Consider the following 27,053-nt stretch of genomic DNA (forward strand, 5'->3'; position numbering starts at 1 on the left):
TTGTTCATAATTAGATATACACATTACTTACATTGTTCCAGTTCTGCTCATGTCTTAAGAATTTACTCCAACTGCATCAGACTACAACTCTTGCCTTCAAATTCAAATTGTAAATACCTGCTTTGTTCATCAGCATCGCAAAAAAAAAAAGCTTGAAAATACACGAATATAGCATTTTGGACATAATTGCTCATGTAATTGCATTAAGGGATCTACATGATTACTTTACTTTATAATGTAACGCTACATCTGAAAAAAAAAATGAGCTTGGATGTAAACTGTCTTTGCAAACTGTCATGCAATGAATATAAAGGTTGCCTTGTAAGGTTAATCTCATCCAAATTGCTCATACAAAACAGAAATACATCCTTAAAAAAGAAACTTAATACATATGGTGTATTTCCGAATTAAATCCTGATTTTTTTTTTTCATTTATAATCAAAATTGTTGAGAATCTTAGAAATCAAATCTCCTTGGAGTAGATTCTCTTCAACTAAGCATGCAAGCCATTTATAACGATCTTTATATGCTGTAGAAAAGAAAACATCAGAACTGCGGTTTCCTATTCAAGATAAGATGATTTTTTTTTCTTTTTTGGGCAGTACAGTGGTTGCAATATCTTATTGCTCTGTAATTTGTGCGTCTGTATGAAAATAACATTTTGCAACAATTCAGCTGCAAATTTCACAACCTTTTTTTTTATTCTCTTCAGGTTCAGCCAGAGAAACCAGATTGTTCTGCAAAACAAGTGGCCCAAATATCAACTCGTATTCTTTCTGTGTTTGACAACAGAAAAAAAAAATAACACTAGTCTTTATACTCTACATCTAAGCCTTTAGGAGTTTCTCGATATACACAGTGGATGATAGACTTTCGAGTACCGTTGATCGTTGAGAAACACAGTGCTATTTAGCCCTCTAGCATTGTCAACATGCACACACATTGCACACAAGTACTATCATCAATAAAATTGTAACATTTTGATATAGCACGTTATATTCATCACTTCCCATTGATACCATCTATGGAAATAAATCTAGTCTTAACACAAATCGATAGTTTTGTTATTATCATGTTATATATAATATATATACTTGTTCTTTTTGTGCATGTTTGTTGTGTTTGATTGTTGGCTAGCAGGTTCTGTATTTGTGTGTGTGTCAAGCAGTTAGCAGTAATAACTGAATGATACAAGCATGCTTAATGATGGAATCGAAATGAAATATTGTTTGAAAAAAAATATCAGTCCTACTCCGGCCGGAGTGGGCAGTCTTGACCGCTGGTTTATCTTCTCTCTTGACCATCCTGCTGGTCACTCCCTGAGGGTGGACCTGGGCTACCTAAAACTTGATGTTTTCAGCGAAGAGTTCCAAGAGTAGCATGATGCTGAATCCAGTCAGGAGACCAACGTTCTGAAGCAGAAGGATACCGAAACTCCTCTGGTCTTTGTGGTAAGGGTCACCGCCTCCAACATTGTTGATCTCGGGCAGCTGGTGAATAAACAAAGGGAAAGACATAACATGTAACAACAATTGTGACATATAAATATATTGATATATTACATACAAATATATTGATATAGTACATTGTTGATCTCAGGCAGCTGGTGAATATACAAGGGAAAAGACATAACATTAACAACTGTGACATATTATGTGTATTGATATATTACATACAATATTGCTAATGATTCGTACATGTACATTGCATACAAATAACTTGATATGTTACTTTCAATTGCTAATTATATATTACATTCAAATATATTGATAAGTTATATTCAATTGCTAATGATGATACATGTATTACATTCAATTGCTAATTACATTCAAATATATTGATATATTACACACAAATATATTGATAAGTTATATTCAATTGCTAATGATGATACAAGTATTACATTCAATTGCTAATTACATTCAAATATATTGATAAGTTATATTCAAGAGCTAATGATTATACATGTATTACATTCAATTGCTAAAGATATATTACATAAAATATAAACAGGCGTTTCTAGGTAGGTCGACTATGCATTTTACCAAATCATCGGCTAAGTCGGAAAAGAATAAATGGTCAAAATAGATAAGATTTTCCTCAAACTTTCACTGATGTGTTTTACAAATGTTGCTGCTTTCACTAGATCCACAATTTCTCTTGGGTTTTGATTTACTTTAGATAAAATGGCATTTACATGAAACTTAAAGTGGCCAACACTAAGCACATAGAACCGGATATAAAATCATATGAAATGGTAGCCCTTACAGCTACCGCTGTCTGCACGTACAACGCGTATATCTCCTTTGTGTCTGAATTGAGACTAATCTTGACAAAAAATCAGGGGTCATGGGGTCATCCGGGACAGCAATATTTTTTTTCCCAGGATGGGAAAGTCACTAGTATGTGTAAAGTCTATTGCAGTCTACTGACAAAAAACGTCTGAAACTAAGACTATAGGGAGACAAATTGTGTTTGCATACTTTAAAAGCCCAATGACCACCAATCTCGGCAGCTCCTCGCTGTGGCACGATGTGTTAGTGCTTTATTCATGGAGCTATCAATGCTTAAAAGATGGACGGTGGTTTGAATCCCATGCTGGATTTTGCTCACCATCTTGTTTCCATTTTTGCTCTTAATTTGTAAAGTATAATAAGTTTGTAACGGTTTATTCCATGGGCGTAAATCCCGGGGGGGGGGGAGGGGGGGGGATATATCCCCCCTGAAATGGAGGAGGGGGGGGGGAATGGCCTGTACAATCATCTCCCCCCCCCCCCCCTGAATTTTGAAAAAAAAAATGGAGGAAGCAGAAACGTGATTGTATCAATTTTGGCATATTGCATGACGTTTGTACGCCGGCCTTCAGACAGGTAACAGAGCTGAACAGTATTCTATCTTGTAGGAAAATGTATACATAATTTTCTCAAGCGCTCGCTCGCTTCGCTCGCTCGCGAAGAAAGTAACATCGACATACACTGTAAGGTATGGCTCAGACGTTGACAACGTCAAATAGTATAGGCCTATATGTAAACATGTTATGACGCGAGTAACTGGGGACCATCTGCAAGATATGTACGAAAACAAACAAACAAACAAACAAACAATAACAAAAAATATATTGCCATAATTGAACCCCCTCCATTTCCTGAATCATTCCTGAGAAACGACAGTGACTGGTGACTCAGTCAGGATACATCTATGAGCATACCCACGGAAGATCAGGGGCGTCGAATCTATCGGGGGGGGGGGGGGGGGGCAAAGGGGCATTTGCCCCGCCCCTACGGAAGTGTTTAGGCAGACAAATCATTTATCCCCAAGCAATTCCAGAGATGAGGACAAATCTCGAACTTTCTTAATGGAAAATTGTCCAAATATCGCCAGAATTACGCACCAGATCGTTGTATAGCAATCATAAACATGCAAAAGCTCCGCTATACAGGATCCCTTTCGATAGACTTTGTACACTTTTGAGATTGACGTATATTTCCCTAATTTATCAAAGAGTGTGCAGCAGATCTTTCACTTAACAAAAGCACCCTCATATGCAGAGGCGTCGATGGGGGGGGGGGGGGAATGGTTCCCCCATAAAAGTGGGACAAACAAAAACGAAAAATATAGCTACAAACGGCAGTGTTTGGAGTGTAAAATGTCAAAATTTTAAAGCTCGCTCGCTCCGCTCGCTCGCATTTAATCGCTATGCCATTCTCCTGATGCTGCTGCCAGTGAATGGCAGCAGTTGCGCCCGGTGCGCCCCGGCCCCTTGATTTCCAAAGCGAAAAATATAGCTACAAACGGCAGTTTTTGGACTGTAAAATGTCAAAATTTTGAAGCTCGCTCGCTTCGCTCGCTCGCATTTAATCATTATGCCATTCTCCTGATGTTGCAGCTAGTAATTGCCAGCAGTTTTCGCCCGATGCGCCCCCCTTAATTTCCAAAGCGAAAAATACAGCTACAAACGGCAGTTTTGGGACTGTAAAATGTCAAAATTTTGAAGCTCGCTCGCTTCGCTCGCTCGCATTTAATCATTATGCCATTCTCCTGATGTTGCTGCTAGTAATTGCCAGTAGTTTTCGCCCGGTGCGCCTCCTTAATTTCCAAAGCGAAAAAATACAGCCACAAACGACAGTTTGGGGGACTGTAAAATGTCAACATTTTCAAGCTCACTCGCTTGGCTCGCTCGCATTTAATCATTATGCCATTCTCCTGATGTTGCTGCCAGTAACTGCCGGCAATTTTCGCCCGGTGCGCCCCCCTTAATTTCCAAAGCGAAAAATACAGCCACAAAGGACAGTTTTTGGGACTGTAAAATATCACAATTTTCAAGCTCACTCGCTTCGCTCGCTCGCATTTAATCGCTATGCCATTCTCCTGATGCTGCTGCCAGTGAATGGCAGCAGTTGCGCCCGGTGCGCCCCGGCCCCTTGATTTCCAAAGCGAAAAACATAGCTACAAACGGCAGTTTTTGGACTGTAAAATGTCAAAATTTTGAAGCTCGCTCGCTTCGCTCGCTCGCATTTAATCATTATGCCATTCTCCTGATGTTGCAGCTAGTAATTGCCAGCAGTTTTCGGCCGATGCGCCCCCCTTAATTTCCAAAGCGAAAAATATAGCTAAAACGGCAGTTTTGGGACTGTAAAATGTCAAAGTTTTGAAGCTCGCTCGCTTCGCTCGCTCGCATTTAATCATAATGCCATTCTCCTGATGTTGCTGCTAGTAATTGCCAGTAGTTTTCGCCCGGTGCGCCTCCTTAATTTCCAAAGCGAAAAAATACAGCCACAAACGACAGTTTGGGGGACTGTAAAATGTCAACATTTTCGAGCTCACTCGCTTGGCTCGCTCGCATTTAATCATTATGCCATTCTCCTGATGTTGCTGCCAGTAACTGCCGGCAATTTTTGCCCGGTGCGCCCCTTAATTCCAAAGCGAAAAAATACAGCCAAAAAGGACAGTTTTTGGGACTGTAAAATATCACAATTTTCAAGCTCACTCGCTTCGCTCGCTCGCATGCATTTAATCGTTATGCCATTCTCCTGATGTTACTGCCAGTAATTGCCGACAGTTGCGCCCGGTGTGTCCCCCCCCCCCCCCCTTGATTTCCACTGAAGCGAAAAAATACAGCCACAAACGACAGTATATGGGGACTGTAAAATGTCAAAATTTTCAAACTCGCTCGCTTTCATTTAATCGTTATGCCATTCTCCTGATGTTGCATGCTGCCAGTAATTGCCAGCAGTTGTGCCCGGTGCGCCCCCCCCCCCTTAATTTCCAAAGCGAAAAATATAGCTACAAACGACAGTTTTGGGACTGTAAAAAGTCAAAATTTTCAAGCTCACTCGCTTCGCTCGCTCGTATTCAATCGTTATGCCATTCCCCTGATGTTGCTGCCAGTAACTGCCAGTAGTTGCGCCCTGTGCGCCCCCTTAATTTCCAAAGCGAAGAAATACAGCCAAAAGCGGCAGTTTTGGGACTGTAAAATGTCAAAATTTTCAAGCTCGCTCGCTTCACTCGCTCGCATTATGCCATTCTCCTGATGTTGCTGCCAGTAAATGCCAGCAGTTGCACCCGGTGCGCCCCCTTAATTTCCAAAGCAAAAAAAAAAAAAAAAGAAAATACAGCCACAAACGGCAGTTTTTGGACTGTAAAATGTCAAAATTTTCAAGCTCACTCGCTTCGCTCGCTCGCATTTAATCGCTATACCACTCTCCTGATGTTGCTGCCAGTGATTGACAACAGTTGCGCCCGGTGCGGCCCCCTTGATTTCCAATTAAGCGAAGAAGTATAGCTACAAACGGCAGTTTTTAGCATGTAAAAGCATTAGGGCCTATGTCAAAAATTTCAAGCTCGCTCGCTCCGCTCGCTCGCATTTAATCGCTATGCCATTCTCCTGATGTTGCTGCCAGTGATTGACAGCAGTTGCGCACCGTGTGCCCCCCCCCTTAATTTCCAAAGCGAAGAATACAGCTACAAACGGCAGTTTTTGAACTGTAAAATGTCAAAATTTTCAACGTAAAAAGATTTCACCGTGGGAGGGAGAAACCCCCCTACCATACCCTCCCCCCCCCTCGCTTGCTTCGCTCCCTCACGATCTCATAACCGCTCCCCCTGCAATCCTGTCTACGCCGGTGATTAGGCCCCACTATTTAGTAGGCCTTCGCAGTGATGTCGCACAGGCGGAGCAAGAGCTGAAATACCACGATATAGTCATTCAATAATATATTGTGAATATTTCATTTTCTATTGGTTTTTTAAACAAAAAACAAACAAAAATTTCACCAAAAGTGTGCACCAGATCGCTGAATTTCAGGAAAATGCAAAATCTTCCTCGTGTGGGAGTGGGACACCTCCCCCCATACACACCCTCCCCCCGTTAACCCGGGAGCTCCGCTCTCTCTCACAGATATTTCAAAAACAAAAGATGTCTTCATACTTTTAACCCTAAAAAGACTGGGTAGGCCCCCCCCCTCGACATTTCGCGCGATTACTCTGAAACACGCAATGCCCTCGCCGCGATGCTCTATGACTTTTTTCTTTCAAGTTTCCCGCACATTTTGACACCAAATTTGTGACGCCCGGGGGTACGGTTCTGAAGTTACATAACATTTTGTACATGTATGTGAGGCCGAAAATGGCTCAAAAATGTGATTTTGTGTACAAAGTCAATGCAAATTGAGTTTTTTCACATGGTTCATATAAATATACTTATTTTTATTTTCAATGGCTAAAATTAATTTGTTTTAGGAGTATTATGCTTCAAAAAGTGTCCGCCACAAATTTTGTTACAAAAACAAAACAAAAACAAAAGGTCGAAAAAACAAAGAAATACATAAGAAATTCATGAAACAATAAAATAAATAAGAAATTAATTTTGATACCGAATTTTTTTTCAAGTGCAATTGCTAAGAATGCCACAAAGAATAATTAGACCAAAAATGAGCACTTTTGGAGCTTTATTTACTGATTTAGATCAAAGAGTCTGATTTCTCGCATAAATTAGCATAATTAATCGAAATAAAATAAAAGAAGACTATTTTGGAAAATTTAAATATACGATCTTGTAGAGTATATCGCACACTACTATTGTGCAAATTTTCGCGGCGATCGCGCAATCCACGGCCGAGATCTTAAGGGGGGTGGGGGCCCTTTAGGCCCCCCCCCCCAGTCTTTCGAGCTACCAAAATAGCCCAGTCTTTTTAGGGTTAAGGTCTGATTTGCCGCCGCAAGTCATCTGACAAGCAAAAAAAAAAAAGAAGCAACAACAAGAACAAAAAGCCTTCATATTTTTGCTACCACTTTCCTCTCACTCTATATTTCATGCAAAAGAGTGGGACATTCGATCCCTGTAAAGTGTGCGTGTGGGGTTGGGGGCACCAAGCTTCCCCCCCCCCCCCCCCCCCCCACAAGGCTGCGCCGGTCCGGTTATGGGCTTGTAATCGTGATGATGGTGACCATCCCCCCACTCCTCAGTACGGATTTACGCCGTTGGTTTATTCCGTCAGGCTTATAGAGAGTAATAAAGTCAAAGACTCGATAGTTATTCTCTATCCAAGTCACCAAGACAAATAAATGCCTTTCCCATCCTGGGAAAAAAAATATCGCGCCCAGGTAATCACTTTTGCAAACGCCATCTCAGGTGGGCACGCTTAGTCTACATTCAAGGCAGCGGAGGTATTATTCAAAGGTTAATGGAATAGGAACGTACCATGTCAACGAGTGAGATGTAGAGAAACATCCCTCCTGCGAGAGCGAAGATCCATTCACCAGCCTGTAAGTTTTCACCCAAGATTATTCCCACAATGAGGCCAACATAACAGGTGCAAGCTGACAGGAAGTTGGCGAGCACGGCTTGTTTGACGGACATCCCAGAATTCAACAGGATGGCAAAGTCACCTGTAAGATGGATAAAATGTTTGATGGTACCTCTTGATAAAACAAATATCACCCGCATCCACGTACATACGAAAGTTTTTACACCGCGATGTATTTGCCACCATTCTGACCTAAATAATTCATAAAATCAATATTCTCATGGGAGTTTTTCCAAGTTGATGTAAGAATCAACTTTGCTTGCTAGAAGCAAACTGTGAAAACGATCAATGAAAGTGTTGGATCTACCTGTAAATATCAATCACTGGTCTATCATACTGTAGAAGTATGAAAAGAAATTTCGAAAGTTTTCGGTTGTGTTTAACTCTGAAACCGACATTTATAAGCTGCGATTATGTTGTAACACTTAAAGATTTGGGGCTATGTTTCGTATTTGTCTTTTTTCCTGTAGAGTTTTGCGCAACTTTCTGATAACAAATTTGCATACACCGCATGTGCGGTTACAGAGTTACATCGCGTTTTCAGAAGGGTGTTCAGAAATATTTCATATTTTCCGTTTGTTTGTGTGTAAAGTCAATGGGGACTGGAATAAAATCTATATTACAGATAGTGTTCTCAAACTATATTTTCATTGGATTATTTTAGTTATGCCATTTCTTAATACAAATAACTATTCAAGATCATACAAGAATGAAATACGGTACATTAATAACATAAAAGTTTCATGAGTAACAATGAATACACTGGTAATTTCACACTGTAGATAACTAACCTGCGTTGGATAGATTGATTACATTACCCTAAGTTATTAAGTTTTCCTTTTCGCTCTACTCATCAAATAAAACAGGCTATTGTCATTCAATTTGCATAAATAATGATATGCATAATTATGTTACATTTGGATTAGTAAATCTTGCTTTCATATAAGTTTATACTGTATATTTGTCATTCAAATTTGCTTTGGATCATTCCATGGGGAGATCTGCACCAAAAGTGCCAAAACATTACATTTGCTTACATAACGTGTATATGCACTTTATTAGTAATATGCATATTCATTAATGTTAATTTGCATAAGTGTAACACACAATCCAACCAAGAAATAACACAATGCATGACAACGATGACCTTTTTCTGACATGATCATAAACTTAAACAGGGATTTCTAGACAACTCTCTTCTCTCTCTCTCTCTCTATATATATATATATATATTATATAATATATATATATATATATATATGTATATTATATATATATATATATACATATATACATATATTATAATTATAAAAAACACACACATTTTCGACAAACAAATTGCATATTAGCATAATCAATTAAGAATACCTGTAAAAGTAAGGGTAAGAGTAATAGAATTGATCTGACTATGCATCATGTAGAATACACAAATAATGCGTATGTCATAAATTTGGTTGCAATCGGATAATTAACAGCAGAGAATGGGGGTGAGGGTTGTAGTAGCCCCCCCCCCCCCCCCCCAGCCCCCACCTCCAGTTTTTCCTGTCTCCAGTGTTTCCTAGATAGGCTCTCTGGATCATCTTCACTATCGATATTCCAAACTAAAAGGGCCGGGGGGGGGGGGCGGATTCCACCCCCCCCCCCCTCGACGTTTCGCGCTATAATTCTGTAACGCGAGAAGGCCTCATCGCGAGGCTTCTTGACTTCTTCGTTCAAGTCTCGCGCAACTTTTGAGACCAAATTTTCAACGTCCGCGCATACTTTTGCGAAGCCACGCCCAATTTTTGTAACGGAATGTCGCTCCAAAACGGGCACAATTTTGTGATTTTGTGTACATTTCCTATGGAAAACAGTGCTCTGTCATGAAAGGCATAAAAACCTGATTATTTTTACAATTAATCACTTTCATTGATTAATTTTGTGCTAATTATGGTAGAAAAGTGGTCAGTGACAATTTCCAATGAAAAAACAAAGAAAAAAAAAGTTGAAAAACAAAGAAATACATAAGAAATTCTGAAAACAATAAAATACATAAGAATTGAAATGAGTTTTGGAAGTTTTTGTGATGTACAATTGTTGAATATGCTAAAACAGATTTACAGATCAAAAATTAGACTCTCAATGCTTTTAATTAGGCTAAAATATCACCTTGAGCTTAATTTGCATAATTAATTAATTAAAATTAGAAATTGATTGTTTCAAAAAATCTTATGACACAATCTTGTAGATTATGACGCGGGTCTCACGCATGCAAAATTTCATCTCGATCGCACCACCGATGGCCGAGATCTCGGGGGGGGGGGGGGGCGGAATCCATCCCCCTGAGTTGGGGCTCATGGAAGCAGAACAAAAGAAGAAGGCATGCATAGATTATAAACAGGTGAACTCGCAAGCAAGCAGTACAGTATTGTAATGAAATTACACTATTTCTGAAATATGTGAACCTCCTATGTGATCATCCTTGTTCAGTGTAATTTGTTTAAGGTTTTTCAAAGTATTGTTTCTCTGCTCAAGAACCACAATAAAATCCACAATTCTATACATGGAGTTGTCGATTTATGTACTACATGATGTGAAATTATGAAAATCGTCTGGAATGACCCTTTAAGTTTGATGGTAATCATGGGAAGGACAAGTCAAGAGTTGGTACAAGAATATACATGAATCATTGTACAAGAAATCTAACTTGGAATCTGGGGAATGCATATCTGACATAAATGACAATATTTGTTTGTTTTGTTTGTTTGTTTGTTTTGGTTTTTCATCAATTTCACAAGACGATTCCGCTCTTTCCTATACAGTAGGTTGTATAAATGCTTTAACATTTGATACTGAGGTTCAAGCTTGATTCCGATTTATCAAGTTATGTTAGAAATCATATAATCTTTATTAGAATAACAGTTATATGGAAGATTTTTAAACGTAAGGAACAAAAAAATAAAAAACCCACAATACACAAATAATAATAATGACACAATAATACAGTTTTAGAAAAGGAGGATCATTTTTTATATGGAATCCAAACTATCATAGCATAAAAATGTGTAGACAAAGAAATGCTTAGGATACAGGTAGACTGACAAGCAACACAAGCAAAATCAAAATCTGATTATGATGAATTTGATGATATCATGTTGCAAGAAAAACTTGGCACTATATAGGCCCATATAGTAAATTAGCAAATTTAGCAACATATTTCTTGGAAAGAGTAATGAAAGTTCAGCATGCACGTATTGAATACAAAGGACTTTGCAGATGCGGGTCGAGTTGTAACAAATACCCTCTCCCTCCCCCCCCCCCCCCCCCTCCTCATCCCACCACAAGTGGTCATCTGGACAGCATGCGCGTTTTCCGCTTATTCCGGGAAAAAAGGTATTTTGTCAGGGGTTCAAGACGGGGGAAAATCCCGAAAAATCGTTGAAATCGGTGATCTTCCAGTGTATTTTCCTGAAATATTCTTTATTAGAGGAATTTTCACATCTTTACCAAATGACTCTGTAATAGGGTTCCGAATAGGATTAGTTCCAACTTCCAAAAATATCGAAATAGGGGTTGTGGGGCTTCTCTAATCTTGGTGTTTGCCAAGCTATCTCTCCTCTCTCAAGTGCGTCATAAATGCTGATGTGAATGTTTTCCTGCAAAGCAGCCGGGCTGGTCTTCTCTTCGCAGGAAACTTCGCAACATTGCAATGTTGAAGTGGAAAATAAGACAATAATTTTTAGTGTGACGTTTGTCAAATAGGTGAGGATAATTATAACACATGCTTTTATTACAGTGTCATGTAAACTGAAGGGGAGGCTTTGGAATTATATTTCTTGCTTAATTCAACAAGTTTTCATGTTTCTGTTAGCACAGATATTGCATTTTTATCAAAGAACAATGGAGAGGAAGGAGGCGATTCTATGAATACAGGTGTATATCATTTTGATGCATTCATACACTGATAGTACTGCGTAATTACAAAGGTGTTCATTATAGAGAATGTAGATTGCAATTGGCATATTTCTATCAGAATTATGGAAAAGACTTGAGGTAAACAAATTACGTTGTGGCAGACCTTGGCCTGATCTTCCAAATTATTTGTTTATGTTTGAATTTCTCTCTTATACATCACGTATGTAAATGAAAATTTTGATGCTATTTTTGTTTATATGAAACAAATAAATTTTATCAAAAAAAAAAAAACATGCACTGCACATACATCATGCCCTTTTGTTATATACCTCTCCTTCCAAAGACCTCTACATGTACAGGGGAAATGTTGCTGATTTCTTCCCAAAGGCCTGTGAAAGGGAATCAAAATCTATACCCTTTTCCCATCTTTAAAGGGGTATCTCTAAGAACCTGGAACAGGCACAGTGTATGGTTGACTGTCAGTGTAATGGTGTGGTGATGGCGGAAAGGGAGGGGGGGGGGGGGGGCAAAAAGTTCATGAGTTGCAAACGTTTACATGATTTGTTGTTATTATTGAAAGTAAATTAACCTCTATACCTGCCATATCAACTTTGACTAATACATGTAGTAAGATAATCTTCTTTCTCAACCAATATTGTTGTAACATGCCAAGTAAACATCGTTTGGCATGTGAAAAATAATAGAAGTTCTGGATTCGGATTATGTTTGTATGACATTGGTTTTGAAAAGTCATTAATTTGATGATTTTTCTCTTTTTTTTTTTTTTAGATTTACTGATCTTTTTTCACCCAAAATATCAGGAGTACATTGTCACACGGTTCAGTTTCTCTACAAAGTCATTGAGAAAGCATGAAGTTTAGGTCTAGGTGGTCGTAATCGAGCTAACTGGGTAGTTAGCTCTCACCAAATCTAATAAGAGGCTGCAGCTTCGCTTATTATTCTTGGTATTCGGCCTTTTCGCATTTTGCTTTGGACACTTGATTCGATTCGATTCGAAGTGATATATTTTTCCTCATGTAGTTAACAAAGTGAGCATAATCATGATTATACACCAATGGACTGCTCTATGCTCTTCTCTTAGGCCAAAAGAACGAAAAATCAGGACGCCTGCAATTAATCCAAAGGGACTAGATTGACCCAGACTAGTTCTAGACTTCGTTGCTGTCTCCCAGGCCCATGATGGGGAACTTTAGATCTCCAACGCGAACGTTAGTGGGGGAAAAGCAACAACCAAAACAACCAAAACAAAAACAAAACTTAGTTTTGCGCATGTGCAAGACAGCTTATTAAAACTGATCTTGCGTCGTCTTAGTTTCCACGACGGTTTTGAAAAATTTTAGTGTCCACTCATTTTCATGACGTAGAGAGCTACTTGAAACTACTACGACCATAAAGGTACACTGCAAAAAGTCCGGTGTTAAATAGTGAACACCGAGCTGGTGTTAAATTTTCGGTGCTCATTTATGGTGTTAAATTAACACCTACGGGTGTCATTTCCAAATTTTAAACTGTTTTTTGAAGAGTTTCTTAGTAACTGCACTTCTTGTTGATTTTTAATTTAAACAAGACGATCAAGAATTTTACATTAAAATACTAGATTTTTGAAAAAATGCGAAAATAAATTTACACCAAAGTAACACCAGCTGGTGTGGTCCCTTATTGAAGCTGGACGGGTGTTAAACCATTGATATTAACACCAGCAAATATCAAATCAACACCATGTGGTGTCATTTTTTAATTAACACCAGTACAGTGTCAAAATAACACCAGGTACAGTGTCAAATTAACACCACGAAGTGTCAGGTGAACACTTTTCAACACCATCACAGTGCATTCTTAACACCTGTGGGTGTGGTCCTTTATTGAAGTTTGATCGGTGTTAGATTTAACACCCGTGGTGTTAAATCTAACACCGATGTTTTTACAGTGTAGCTGTTTTACTACACGACGCAGGGAGAGAGAACGGACCCCGTTTACAGTGCGGGGCCGGGCTCGGCCGCGGATCGGCCGCGGCCGAGCCCGACCTCAGTTGCGCGGCCGAGCCTCGCAATTTTGTCCGTTTACACTGCTGGGCTCGGCCGCGCTTTTAATTCAAACCTTTCAATATCTTGTCGTAGTGGCGCTCTGCTTGTAAACAAACGCAATTTGGTATTGTCTGGTTTACAAACCCTTTGCCAACTGAATTCCGTGGCGACGAAGTCGCCGTTCGGCCAAAGGCCTTTGCCGAAGGAAAAAAATCCTTTGCAGGACAAAACTACCTTAAACTATACTAAGTTTTCGACGTTGAGGGGGTTAACATCCTGAATAGCGAAATATACAGGCAGAGGGCTTGGAAGCCAGACTAAAATTGGCCGCGCATTTGGCCCAGTTTGCGTTTACACTGAATAAAGGCTGGGCTCGGCCGCGGCCGAGACCACCTCCAGAGCGTTGCCAAATGCGCGGCCAATTTTGGCCTCGCATTTGGCCTTTTGCGCGTTTACACTGAAATGAAGGAGGGCTCGGCCGCGGCTCGGCCGCGGCTCGGCCGCGGCTCGGCCCAGCCCCGCTTCAGTGTAAACGCGCAAAAGGCCAAATGCGGGGCCAAAATTGGCCTCGCATTTGGCCTCGCTCTGGAGGTGGTCTCGGCCGCGGCCGAGCCCAGCCCCGCACTGTAAACGGGGTCCATGCGTTCGCGCCGCAGATCTGAAGCTCGGTGATGAAGCAGGCTAAATGATTTCACTGAGCACGCGAACAATTTGCGACGAACAAGAATGTCGAGTAATTAGCAAAGATTAACCAAGGAGGTTTAAGACATGGAGTTCCAACTGGCTGTAATTATTCAAACAGTTGTCACTTTTCTGTTAATGTACAAAAGAATTCCACAGGTGCATCTGTGCCTTTGGTGACGGGGTTTGATGCCGCCGTCTTGCTGAGTAATCTGAAGATTCATTTTGAACGTTAACTTAATGTTGGCTATATTTTGCTTGTTTATCTTAACTATTAAATGAAACGAAATCTCACTTAATGATAAAGCTCATTAAACAAAGGTCAATCCCTTCAAGAAATATATGTGCAAAAGTGAAAATCAGAGCTGTATCATGTGAAAAGTGTTTAAAACTGTGCCCTCCAGGAAAGCCGGTTTTATCACTTTTCCACTTAATTCCTCCAAATAAAACTGATATGGAATAATCTTCGAGTATAATTGTATATTAATAGATATATCAGATTAGTGGCCGGGCACGGCCAGTCGAGTAATTTTCATTTTCATTTCATCATATTTTGCGCAATTTCTATTCGCGCATCCCCGTGTCTTTACCATTATATACCACCTATCTTTTATAAGTAGGGATGGCGAAAAGTAATTACCATCACAAAGACATATTTTCGTTAGAAAGTGGCTGATGATTATGCAATGAGACATGAGTCAATTGTCTTCCTATCTGCGCGGCAGATCCAGTTTGCCACATGCTTCAAATACTTTCGAGTGGCGGCATCAAACTTCAAAGGAAATACGACAGTTGTGACTCCATTCTCTTGAACCTCCTTGGATTAACGTTCAGGCTTTGTTTTGGTCGGAATGTTTGCCAAAAAAAGAGCCGTGAACCGTTCTTGCGCAGTTTTGCCTTGTTCTCATAGACACGAAGAAGCGACCTACATGAGAACTACGCAAATTTTCCGATAATCGTGGGGGAAAACATCAACGGAGAGCGGATCGCTGTCTCAGCTGAGCTGTTGTCATTTTTTTTTTCTCTTTCCTTTCTACTTTTTCATCCTTCATTTCTCTCAGGTATTGTTCTGTTCACGCACGCCTGTGTGTGTTGTGTGTGTGTGCGCGCGCGCAGGTGTGTGTGCTGGCTTCTCTTCTGTGGACCCCACCAACAGATTCTTAATGTAGGCTCTCCTACACACATCATCTTAATTTTCAGATATAATTTTGGCGTACTCTATTTATAACACATTATAGAGTCATTTGAAGTGTTACCTGGGATTTTTCTTCAGGATTTCGTTCTCTATACCGGTTTTTTTTTTTTTTTTTTGAGAATCTTTATTAAAATCATATATTTGCTTGCTTGATGTGTAGATGTAAGTTACGATTTTGATTTGAAAAGGAAACCTTAAATATGAAATGAAATGAAATGAAATGTTATGAGGTAATTTTGAAGGCAACGCTTCAGTCACGAGCTTTATAGCGGTCAGTTGCCGTCGACTGGTGCGGATTTGCCCCCAAACATGCCCCAAACGATCGTGGGAATGTCTCAAAAAGTACGCGAACATTTTGACGATAATGTCGTAAAATGATCGGAAGAACTTCGCGTCCTTCTATATAGTACGCGAGACATTATCTAAACTGTCGGTATCTTTTGGGGATTTCACCCAGATTTTGGGAACAGCACGCAGGTCGTCCGAACGTCTTGTACACGGAGGCTTTCAAGACATTATCGAGTTCAAATCCCGTCCGTATCACGACTCAGTGTGACGAAAAAATTCACAGGCGATTTCACTTTCTTCCCCCCCCCCCCTAAAATCACCGCGAAACTAAAAGCGACACCGAATCTTTTGCAGATTAAAATACCGGACTTTGCCATAATTTCAACATTTGCATCCTTGGTAAATCGTTCGCGTGCTCCGTGAAATCAGCCCTTTACGACCCACCGGGCGAGTGAAGGAGTGCATGATTGATGCGCATTCATGGCGCTCTGCTCTCGTGGAAATATCCACTATCGTGTCGTGTTTTCCTCATTGAACATTTTGCTTCAACTACCCAGAGACGTATAGTGGTTGCTTATGCATGTGCTTTAATTCTTGTTTATTATTATTACATTATTCCTGTAAGAACTTTTGTTTTTTCATCATTCATAGGAAGGGAAAATAGTGATAGGGCAGAATGAATATCGAAAGAAAGAAAGAAAGTAATTTCTGCCTAACAAGTTGCCTTTTACCAACACCAGCATAAGTAATTTATTATCATCAGCTTGTAAGTCATTGCTTTGGTCTATTGCCGAATTTTCAGAAACACGTTACCATGAATAATGATAATGAATAACATTTATATAGCGCTAAATACTGATGTTTCTAAGCACCATGATCATAATTCGAGATGAACACCAGAGTAAACAAATCACAAGTACTAACGCTCTGTGTCTGTTACTACACTGAGCAAAAAAAAAGAAAGTAAACTACATAATCGGCTACCAGCCCTGTAGGTCAAGAAAAAGGGAAACTTTACGCATGAGTGAACATCTTTGTTTTTCTCTTCCAAGGCACAAAAGCAAAAATTGCAAAATTGAAGAAGTTGTTATTCAAGTTGTCATTCTTCCATATGACAATAAGAACAAATGACAAATTTAACACAATTAGATGCATGAATTAAGTTGCAAAAATAAAACTTTGACCTCTACAATATCTTTGAAGCCTAAAATATCAATAAAGGCCAAAAATAAGGGAGAAAAATGAAGAATCTTCCGTCAAACCCATATTCAAATGAAATAAGAGAAGCAATATTAACATGCATGGTAGAAATTTCAAATTGATTTCAAATTAGGAAAATTGTAAATAGTATACAATTCTTAAATTTATCTCATGAATCCTTAAATTGCTAAATAAGAAGAGTAAAATAAGGAAATTTTGCTTTTTAAATCATCTTTATGCCATTACCTGCTATGTCGTTTGAAGTTTAAGCTGACAGAACATTCTTATTCTCCCCTTTAGTCTCCCTCTTTCTCTTTGTTATACAGAGATAAAGAAAACAAAAACTTGTTTTTGCTATTTCATTCATGTCTCTCATTGTGTTCAACTAGCTTTTTGTTGACACTGTTTTCTTGAAGGGCATTGCCAAATGAAAGACAATTTGTCAAATTTTGCAATTTTTACTTTTGTGCCTTGGCGGGCAAAATGAATGCGTTCACTCATGCGAAAAGTTTCCTTTTGTATTTACCTACTAACTTGATACCCAATTAAATTACCTTTAATATGCTTTAAAATACAGTAATTTTCACCGAAATCTTCGATGAAAAATATGATCTCGAAAAGTGTTTACTTTCTTTTTTTGCTGAGTATACATGATAATAATAGACAACTAGGATAAAGTGACAGAATTAGGAGCAAACTTCTCTCAAATCATCGCAGCAAAATTGATAAATTACCGATAGGCCTATAAAGATACACACAAGAACGTGAAAGAACGATACTATATTTTGAAATGTAAAGGGAAAGGGTAGAAAGAAATTTAAGTGAGAGATCGTACCTAAAGAGGTATTAGAAACGACTATTTTCCAAAAAAAGAGAGTAAAAGTAAACGAAGTTTTCTCCGTCCAGATTCTGAAGTGTCGCGCCTTGCAAATTTTGAGGATGGTACGTGAATTTGATTTCCGGGTCGGCCGGGCCGGATGGACCGGCCGCGCTCGGCTCGCTGGCTCTCTTGAGCGAGTCGCTGAACACTATGTCCTTATCATGACGCCACACGCTGACGCGCCGCTGAGTGGACTGTGTCAATAACCTGTCAGCACACAGCCGTGTCCGTACCGTACACACCACGTACCTCTATGGGTTGGAAAAACGATATTAACCACATATCAAAGTTTGTATAAAAAAAAAAAAAAATCATCAAACTACCCAATCTATAATCGAACTACAAACTACGCAAACAATAACGCCAAACGACTAGTCTTTTCTTTTAGATCACGGCATATATAGGCGATTGGGAACTTATCTTTGTAATTTGATATCTCTGTAGGCTATACGAGCAAGCTCGAGCACATTGAGATTTCTCAGAGATATTACATGAGGCCTATATCATTATATATTATATTATATTATATTATTTTATTTTATTATATTACATTATATTATATTATGATATATTATGAGGTATGATAATGTAATATACATCACTATGGTGATAATGGCAGAGCCCTCTGGTAGAGCAGTGGCAACCATGAAAAGGCTACCCTTGGTAAAGAATTACTTAATGCAATACACTACAATTTCAGTAAATTAAAATATTATCCTTTTTTAAGTAAGCCCTACAGAAAAACTTTAACAAATATAATTTGCGAAATGTTCAGGTATGTTTGATAATATATATATATTTTTCCTTTCATGACGCACATTAACATTATTAAGCACCATCAAGTCTGTTTTCCCCTCACAAATAAAGGTATTACACATTCAAAGTATAGTCAATTTACAAACAGGTATTTTTATGCGTTATTGTTACATTGATTCAAACATGCGTATAATAAAGTAAACTTGAATGATTATCATCTACTCTTAAGGCGAACTGAGAGAGTCGGATCCACAAAATTTTATCAAAGACTAATGAGTTCGAAAAAATGTCAAAATGTTGAAAAGGCTCTGTCAAACGTTAAGTAAATGATTATCGTCGAAATTTTTAGTTGAAATTGCATATGTAACCATTAATAAATCTCTCTTTTTGCGCTATAAGAAGTCAGTATTTTCATTATTACTTTATAAAGTATTTCATCTGTGACTTTCATGTATTTATTTATTTATATTTTTAAACAAACCCGACAAGCTTCAATTGGCCCCACTCTGTAATATTGTTCTAACGTCTTTTTTCCTGTAACATTTTTAAGGTGGGAATGAAATGAAATGAAATGATTAATGATAAAAAAATTCACACACCATCCAAACACATTATGTAATATCTATTTTTAATGCTTTTATTTGCACGTGCTGTTATTGTCCTAGTTCAAAGGTGATTAATACACGGAACTCTGCGATAATAAAACTACTGTCATAATTTCAAGTGGGGCAGTACGAACTCTGATTAGGGTATAGTTCCATAGACTAGGGCAGTACGAACTCTAATTAGGGTATAGTTCCATAGACTAAGTGAGATCTCGGTCACATCTCCCTGATAGAATCTGGCATCTAGTAGAGACTGTAGAAGGAGCCCTGTTGGAAAGAACACAATATGTCATACTGTGTTCTCAATGTGTTCACATAGTCGGCTATATAAAAATGCTCGAATTTCACAGTGTGAAGATTTCACACTGTGGTGTGGTTTTTTCACCAGAGATTTAACATAATCAAAGGTATTCTGTTTCACACTATGTATTTATGATCTACATTGTGAACTGATGATTCACAGTGTGTTCACAATGTCTAAATGCTAAAATCTAACAGTGTTAAGGGATTTCACACTGTGTTTGCTATGTGTGCACACTGTGTTTCACATTGTGTTGGACTCTGTAGGACCTTGGGTTCTTTCCGGCAGTGCGAAAGTGTAGGGAGGGAGAAAGAGAGAGAGAGAGCTCAGAGAGAGAGAGAGAGAGAGAAGTGCAGATAATACCACACCAACCTAATTCATGGGGAAACTCCTCGCAAATGACAGCCACCGATGTGCTGATTCCCCGGTAGATGGAGTTCGTGAAAGAAGCTCCGATGACCAGGCCGTCGACGAAGTTGTGAAGCCCGTCGCCGACTACGATCATGTACGCCACGGTGGCTATCATGTTTGACCCGTCATAGATGGGGGCGTGGGAGTGGCCATGAGGGTTGTTGCCGTGGAAACCGTTGCTGAGGTGACCGTTCCCGTTGCTGAGGTGACCGTTACCGTTGCTGAGGTGACTGTTCCCATTAAAATCATTGTTTCGTCGATTATTCCCGACTCCATTTGCCGGCAGGTGTCCATTTTCAGCATCCTTAATAGAGGTGATGGTAGGTGTAATAACCTTGGTTGGTAGTTTATGTAAAATGGAAAAATAATGAAACCAAGAGATGTAAAACAATGAGCATTGGGGTTATTCTTTACTCAATTTGTTTGTAATCATTTTGTTTGTACGTTTTAAAGAGTTTGAGAGTCGGTTCATTTTTCTTGATAAGAATGTATGATAATAACATTCTTCTCGATTTCACAAAGAATGGAGAATGAAAAGGTACAAAGAACATATCAACATTAGGATTTTGCAGTCAAACGTGACAAAACTAACAATAGAAAACACTAACTATAAATAAAACATTTTCCAACAACAAAATGGAAATCTGAGATTCCAAGGATAAAACCTAGATGAAAACATGACGCCAGTAATAAATCAATCAAAAGGCATACACGCCATCACCCTAGCAACCCATCCAGGAGCAAAAGCCACACCTAGCAACCCATCATCTATACCTGTTGTTTCTCCTCGTCGTAGTCCTCTCCCCTGACGTCACTCATGGCTATGGCTTCTGTGGGAGATGTAAACTTGTATCCGATGCGATCCGGGTTGATACAGTCTATATTGTGCATGGCAGTGACCTGGACACACGGCTGGGAGGGCACCTTCTCTTTGTTCCTTCTTGCTGTCTCCTGTTGAGCACAGAAAAAAAAAGGCAATTGGAGTCAAACCTGTCTATAGCGGCCAGTCAATGGAGACGAAAAGAGTGACAGGTTACCACTAAGACAGATTTGACTGTAGTTCATGATTATAATTTACAGGTAACTCCCATTGTAAAGACTACAGTGTATAAGTGGATACTCAATATGATCTGTAAAGGGGACAAAGCCCGAGTGCTGATCGTTATTTAGAAGGTTCGCTATTCCGAAGGTTCGTTATTCCGAAACACAAAATCCGAAAATGAACAGCATTCGTTGAACCGAACATTTGAAGCTTTATTCCGAAGGTTCGTTAATCCGAAAATGATATACAATAGGATTCGTTATTCCGAAGGTTCGATGATCCGACAGTAAAAGAGGGTTCGTAACGAACCTTTGGAATAACGAGCCTTATTTCATTTTCCAACCTCCCGAATAACAAACCTTATTTCATTTTCGGATTAACGAACCTTCGGAATAACGAAACTTCGGAATAACGAACTGAACCCCAAACCCAACAATCCATCAGGCCGTATCCAATCAGCAACCAAACTCTTATTCCACTCATCATTTATTACAACTTTCTTGAGCTTAGTGCAAGCATCTCACCAAACTTGATAGAAGCATTCTTCTACCTCTCTCTTGATTGCAAGTCTTCAACTTCGTCCTTTTCATTCAGGAACTGCTGAACGTATGTAATACATCACAGATTTCCCAAGTGGAGATATTTTTCTTATGAGTTCCAATAATATTCTTAAAACAAAACGAAAATGAGCTCTCTTGTGGAAACATTTGGGCTAAAATATAATAGTCAGTTGATCTGCTGATATCGGTAATACCATCTCACTTCATATCAGAAGGCCTACTGTCTGTGGCAAATCTATTTCAGCAGAGACCTTATTTATATATTGTCACAAAAACAGCAACAAAAATGCAAGAAAATGAAATGAGGATCACATGTGATATCTAGATGCTACACCTATACAGATTCAGAGATGAATTCCACAATGAAAAGACCACAGAATCCCCCAGTGTGTTCGCGATGTGTTCACGCAATTGCCTGTGAAAACGTTCCACTTTAACGCTGTGAAGGTGATTTAACACTGTGGTTTGGTTTTCACAGCGTGTTCATAAAATATTTTGCTTCACAATCTGAATTGATGTTCATAATATGTTAAACTAATTACAATGTTAAAACGCTCGATTCATAACTACGTGAAAAGATTTCTCACTTTGCTCACACTGCGCTGACACTGTACACTGTTTTATTCAAACTGTGTTTAAACTCTGTTTCACATGTTTCACACTGTGGGACTGTGTTTTACATTGTGTTTCACACTGTGGGACAGTGTGTTTACACTGTGTTTCACATTGTGTTTCCCACTGTGAGACACTGTGTTTCCACTGTGTTTCACATTGTGTTTCACACTATGGGACAGTGTGTTTCATATTGTGTTTCACACTGTGGGACACTGAATTCTTTACAGAAGGGATAGAGTGGGCTGCTCACCCTCTTCCTGCTGCCGATGATCTTGAGGATTCTCTCCGTGTTAAAAAAGAGGTAGATACCAGCGATGATCACCATGTTCTTCCAGATCGACTCACGGTCATGTCCTCCCTCTTCTTCCCCGTGCTCTCCGTGTTCCCCATGTTCCCCATGATCCCCATGCAACCCCTGAGCCTGGCAGATATTCGAGGTCAACCAACTTTGCTGTAAGCATGCTCAAGGCATTCCACATAGCTATATCAATGCGTGGGAATAGATTGAATTTCATAAGCATACAATTTTTGCTACTAAAAAAAAATGATATTGTAACGTCTATCAACTCTAAAGGCTACTCTAACTCATCATCTTTATGGAATGACCAAAAGACCTAAATATTTGCAAAATTTTTTCACCCTAGTAATACATTCTTTTATATCATACAGAGTCTTTAATCATCGCATGATGTGGACGGACAATCTAGCGTAGAAGGACATATCTTTTTTTCTTGTTAAAATCCGAAAGTAAAATTCATCACTGATTCACTCTTAACAACAGGCAGCTTGGAATCGTTGCAATTTGATTACACTGCACATTAAAGGCATTATTCACCATTTGCAGATGAAACAAAAACCCAGCTTTTGCGCTTCAAAGTAGTTCTAAAATGTGATTTAGGGGGAGAATGTTAATCATTACGGTCAATTTTAAGTATTGGGAAATATCAAAAAATGTGAACAACATTTACAATGAAATTGTTTCAAGACTATACAGTCTACAGTTGTGTTTAAGTATGAAAAATAGTAGTATCTCCTTATATTTTGGACTTTACTGCGAAATTTTGTATGGTAAGATGCTTTGTGATACTACGCATATTCATCAAATGTGATAACACTATTTTTGAATAACAGCTAGCTCCCAATGGTGAACAGTACCTTTAATAACCCGATAGCATATCATTGCTCGAAAAGTATTTCTCCACAAACAACCGAAATAAGACTCCCGTAGTGACTGCAATCGAAGTTTTAACGTAATATAGCAAATTCAAATAGCTAACAAAAAACCACGTTTTTCTTAATAACGATCTTTCTATGCTCTATCAATTCCAGACATGGAACCCCCATCTTTATACATTTATACTTCAAATAAGTACCAACAATAACAATAAAAAAGAACTATGAAATTACTTAGAATTAGATCATTAAGATGGCAATAGACAAAATCTGAAAAAGCAAAAAACTTTACAAGATCAAGATTAGGCGAAATGAAAACAATACAAGAACTTGAATCAATGCACAACATTAAACCACATTTGAATAGTAAATTGGGGTGAAATGCTAATATCAACACAACATTTCATTGCATAAAACAAAACAAAATTGAAATGAAATGAGGTAAATGAAGAAAATGAAACAAAATAAACAATATAAAAGACTGGAAACGTCGCAATGGCGACTGGTATGCCTCCGCCATTATGCATGATAGTACAATGTCTTGACAATGATGTAACGACAGTCCCACATAGTAACTGGCAAAATATCAAAATGACAGATTTATCACAAATGTGTGAATTTTAACTTTCCTTAAATTGGGTTTTATTGGATGAATCGCTACATTACAGAGACCAGGTTTTGGGGGATTTGAGGCTTTCAACTCGACTTTTGACCTCTTTTATAAGTTTTTTGACCCCTTTTATAAGTTTATGCACAAAGTAATTTCAAAGGTATGGAGAATAAGTGTAATTCCAGCATTAAGCATTTTAACCTGGCCTTTGACCCTTTGCCATTGACCCCATGACCCTAAAGAATTCCAAGAAAATCACTGTCAGCCAGTACATGCATAGATATAATAATGAATGTTTTAAGTTTCATGATGATACAGTGAGCCACTTCCAAGATATGGACGAAAAAAATATGTGAAATTTAGAAGTTTCACTTGACACTTGACCTTTTGGCAAAACCAACAACACACAACTTTCCCTCATAATTTCTATTTTGGTTATACATGCATACACTAAAGTTTATAGAAAATACCTTTTGGTTTTGCATAGGTCCTAGATATGAGGGAAACACTGAAATTTTAAGGTGTTGACCTTGAGCTTCGACATTTGACCTTTGATCCCATGACCTCGATTTTCCAAGGTAATATCTGTCAGGTAGTACATAGTACTCAGTTCAATAAAGATGCCTTGAATAGTGCACCATTTCCGAGATATAGAAGAAAAAATGAAATTGTAGCATTTTCACTTGACCTTTGACCTCACGGTCTGAAACAATCTCTAGGGAATCTTTATTTGGTAGTACATACAATGTATACATCAAGCCTCAAGAAAATCCTTTCAAGCATTGCATAAATATTGGGGAAATATTGCAATTTTGAGCATTTGACATTGACCCTTGACATTTCACCTTGAGCATGAACACTGAAATGTTGATAGGCACAATTTCGCCCACTCGTATTGTACATAATCATGTCAAGTTTCTTTAGGATACCTCATACGCTTTTCTAGTTTTTATAGTTACGCTGTCCACAAAATTTATCATGGACGGAAAGAAGGACGGACGGACGGACGGACGGATGACCCGAGAACTTAGTGCCTCCGGTGGCATTTCGCGGCGGAGGCATAAGTATGTAAATCTAAGTACACAAAACATCAGGAAAACGAACGTACCGTACATAAAAAATCACATAAATTACACGACTCTGAACAGGGGGAAACTGCGTAAAATCTAACCTCTGGGATGAGACAAAGAATGGCGTTACCACACAGCGTTCCCACAGCTAAAGACACTAGAAACATGAGCACGTGTTTATACAGCCTTTTGCCCATGAGCGGAATGACCCAGACTCCGGCAAAGGCACCCACGTTGATGATGGTGACGAAAAGGAAGCCATAACCCCAGACTGGGAAAGGAGATAAGACGAGAACGATAACTAGATCGATAGTATAGATATCGTAACTGACGCCAGTATCCGCTCACTACGTCCGGCGGTCTCCTCTAAGTCCGCAATACAAACAAAGATTGCTTCCAAAGTAAATTTAAATGTAGTAATGTTCTCAGTAACATTTTTTTTTTCGTTACTGTACTATCTGGACTTAAACAAGGGATTGGGTATGAAGTTTTCAGCCCAGCATTATGGCCATGGTTTATAAAATTTATGATTGTACCAAACACTGGACATTATGTGCATTGCACAGATATTCATGTGAAACAATATTGCCTCAATAACACATCATATTTTCAAATATCGACAAGTTCATTCACCCCGTTTCACACGTGGATTTTAGGCATTGATTTGAAAGTAGGTTGTATGACTATAGGCTTGTAGGCAATGATTTGAAAGTAGGTTGTATGAGATAGGCTTGTTTGTATAGCTTCACATTAAAAGGATAATGGTAGTTGTAATGATACAATTACCTTTGACCATAAACCTTCATGACAACTTGTTTCGTACAACACATCATCATACGATATCACTACAATCTTTTTTTTTTTGGGGGGGGGGCAGACTTGTTACTTGCATAGTGTTATACTGAACTTGCTGAATTTTTTCATGTAAACACAAAACTTTATCACCATGGCATGACATTGTATTGCCATTCCCCTACAATGACACTGATAAAATTTAATATACCAACCTTATTATAAGTTATCTATATTTCTCTCCCATACGTGTACAACTCAACTGTGCATTTCAAGCTCTACAAGTCTCATTTTGGATGATTCACAGAAATCCTCAAAAAGATAAGACTACAAAAAAATTGATCTAAAAAATAATATTCTTCTTACCTTGTGCAGAAGACGCCCCTGTAAGCCAGCGATGGAAAAGACATAAAAACGGATATCAACATCAGACATTAAATATCACTTTTCCTCTACCCTCATTTCTTAACCATAGAGATTTTGCTTTCTTCAGTTCAATTGGTGAAATGACACTGATAGTGATATCAAAATATATTTTGTCTGATTGTCTGAAAGAAAAAGTCAAACACACTCCATCTATTCATATATAGAGACTACATGCAGCATTCTTAACCAAGGCCAGCCCTAAATCTATCACTATCGGTACCTTTAATACACTTTGGAGTTTATCTTTCATTCCATTCCGGACGAATTGACTTGGGATGAATTGACCCCGTTGGGTATTCATGCCCATTTGTACAAATGTATCATCGGCGGTCATTCGAACCGTCATATATCCCAATTTTCGGTAAAATTTTCGATTTTGAGATATATTCAGTCATTTCGATAGTGGACATTCCGTTATAAAATACATATTGCTTCATTCACTAAATCCACAGGTATAATATTATGAAGGTGAACTTGTCACCTAACCAAAACCATGGCACTTAACCAAGACAAAAGATTGAAGAAATTTCGTCGTTTGGCAGAGTTAGTATGAATTGTTGAGATGAAAATTTAGTTCTGATATATGTTTGTGAGTGGTGCATATTCAAATGAAAAAAAAAATAATCCAATACTACTATAGCATACATCTGTATTCAATGAGACAGTACATGATTTAAAGGTTTTAACTTACATTCTAGATCCAT

The 27,053-nt window shown here is 38.5% G+C and overlaps 1 protein-coding gene across 1 annotated transcript; it reads right to left on the bottom strand.

Moving 5' to 3' along the window:
* Positions 1-1,340: 1,340 nt before the first annotated feature.
* On the bottom strand, positions 1,341-27,053 carry LOC140226679 (metal cation symporter ZIP14-like). Its single transcript, XM_072307118.1, has 8 exons — positions 27,041-27,053; positions 26,290-26,307; positions 25,233-25,402; positions 22,529-22,699; positions 20,836-21,009; positions 20,023-20,365; positions 7,700-7,887; positions 1,341-1,490 (listed from the first exon to the last, which is right to left on the bottom strand). The coding sequence occupies exons 1-8, from the start codon at positions 27,051-27,053 to the stop codon at positions 1,341-1,343; spliced, it is 1,227 nt and encodes a 408-aa protein (XP_072163219.1).

Source organism: Diadema setosum, chromosome 3 (assembly GCF_964275005.1).
Source record: "Diadema setosum chromosome 3, eeDiaSeto1, whole genome shotgun sequence".
Classification (NCBI taxonomy): Eukaryota; Metazoa; Echinodermata; class Echinoidea; order Diadematoida; family Diadematidae; genus Diadema; species Diadema setosum.

Bases quoted from the DNA above. Each gene is read 5' to 3' on its own strand.
- LOC140226679 (XM_072307118.1), bottom strand. The intron at 7,888-20,022 runs GTTGGTGTGGTA...TCCATCTTACAG, and splicing joins GGAGTTTCCCCATGAATTAG to GTGACTTTGCCATCCTGTTG. The intron at 1,491-7,699 runs GTACGTTCCTAT...TTTATTCACCAG, and splicing joins ACATCTCACTCGTTGACATG to CTGCCCGAGATCAACAATGT.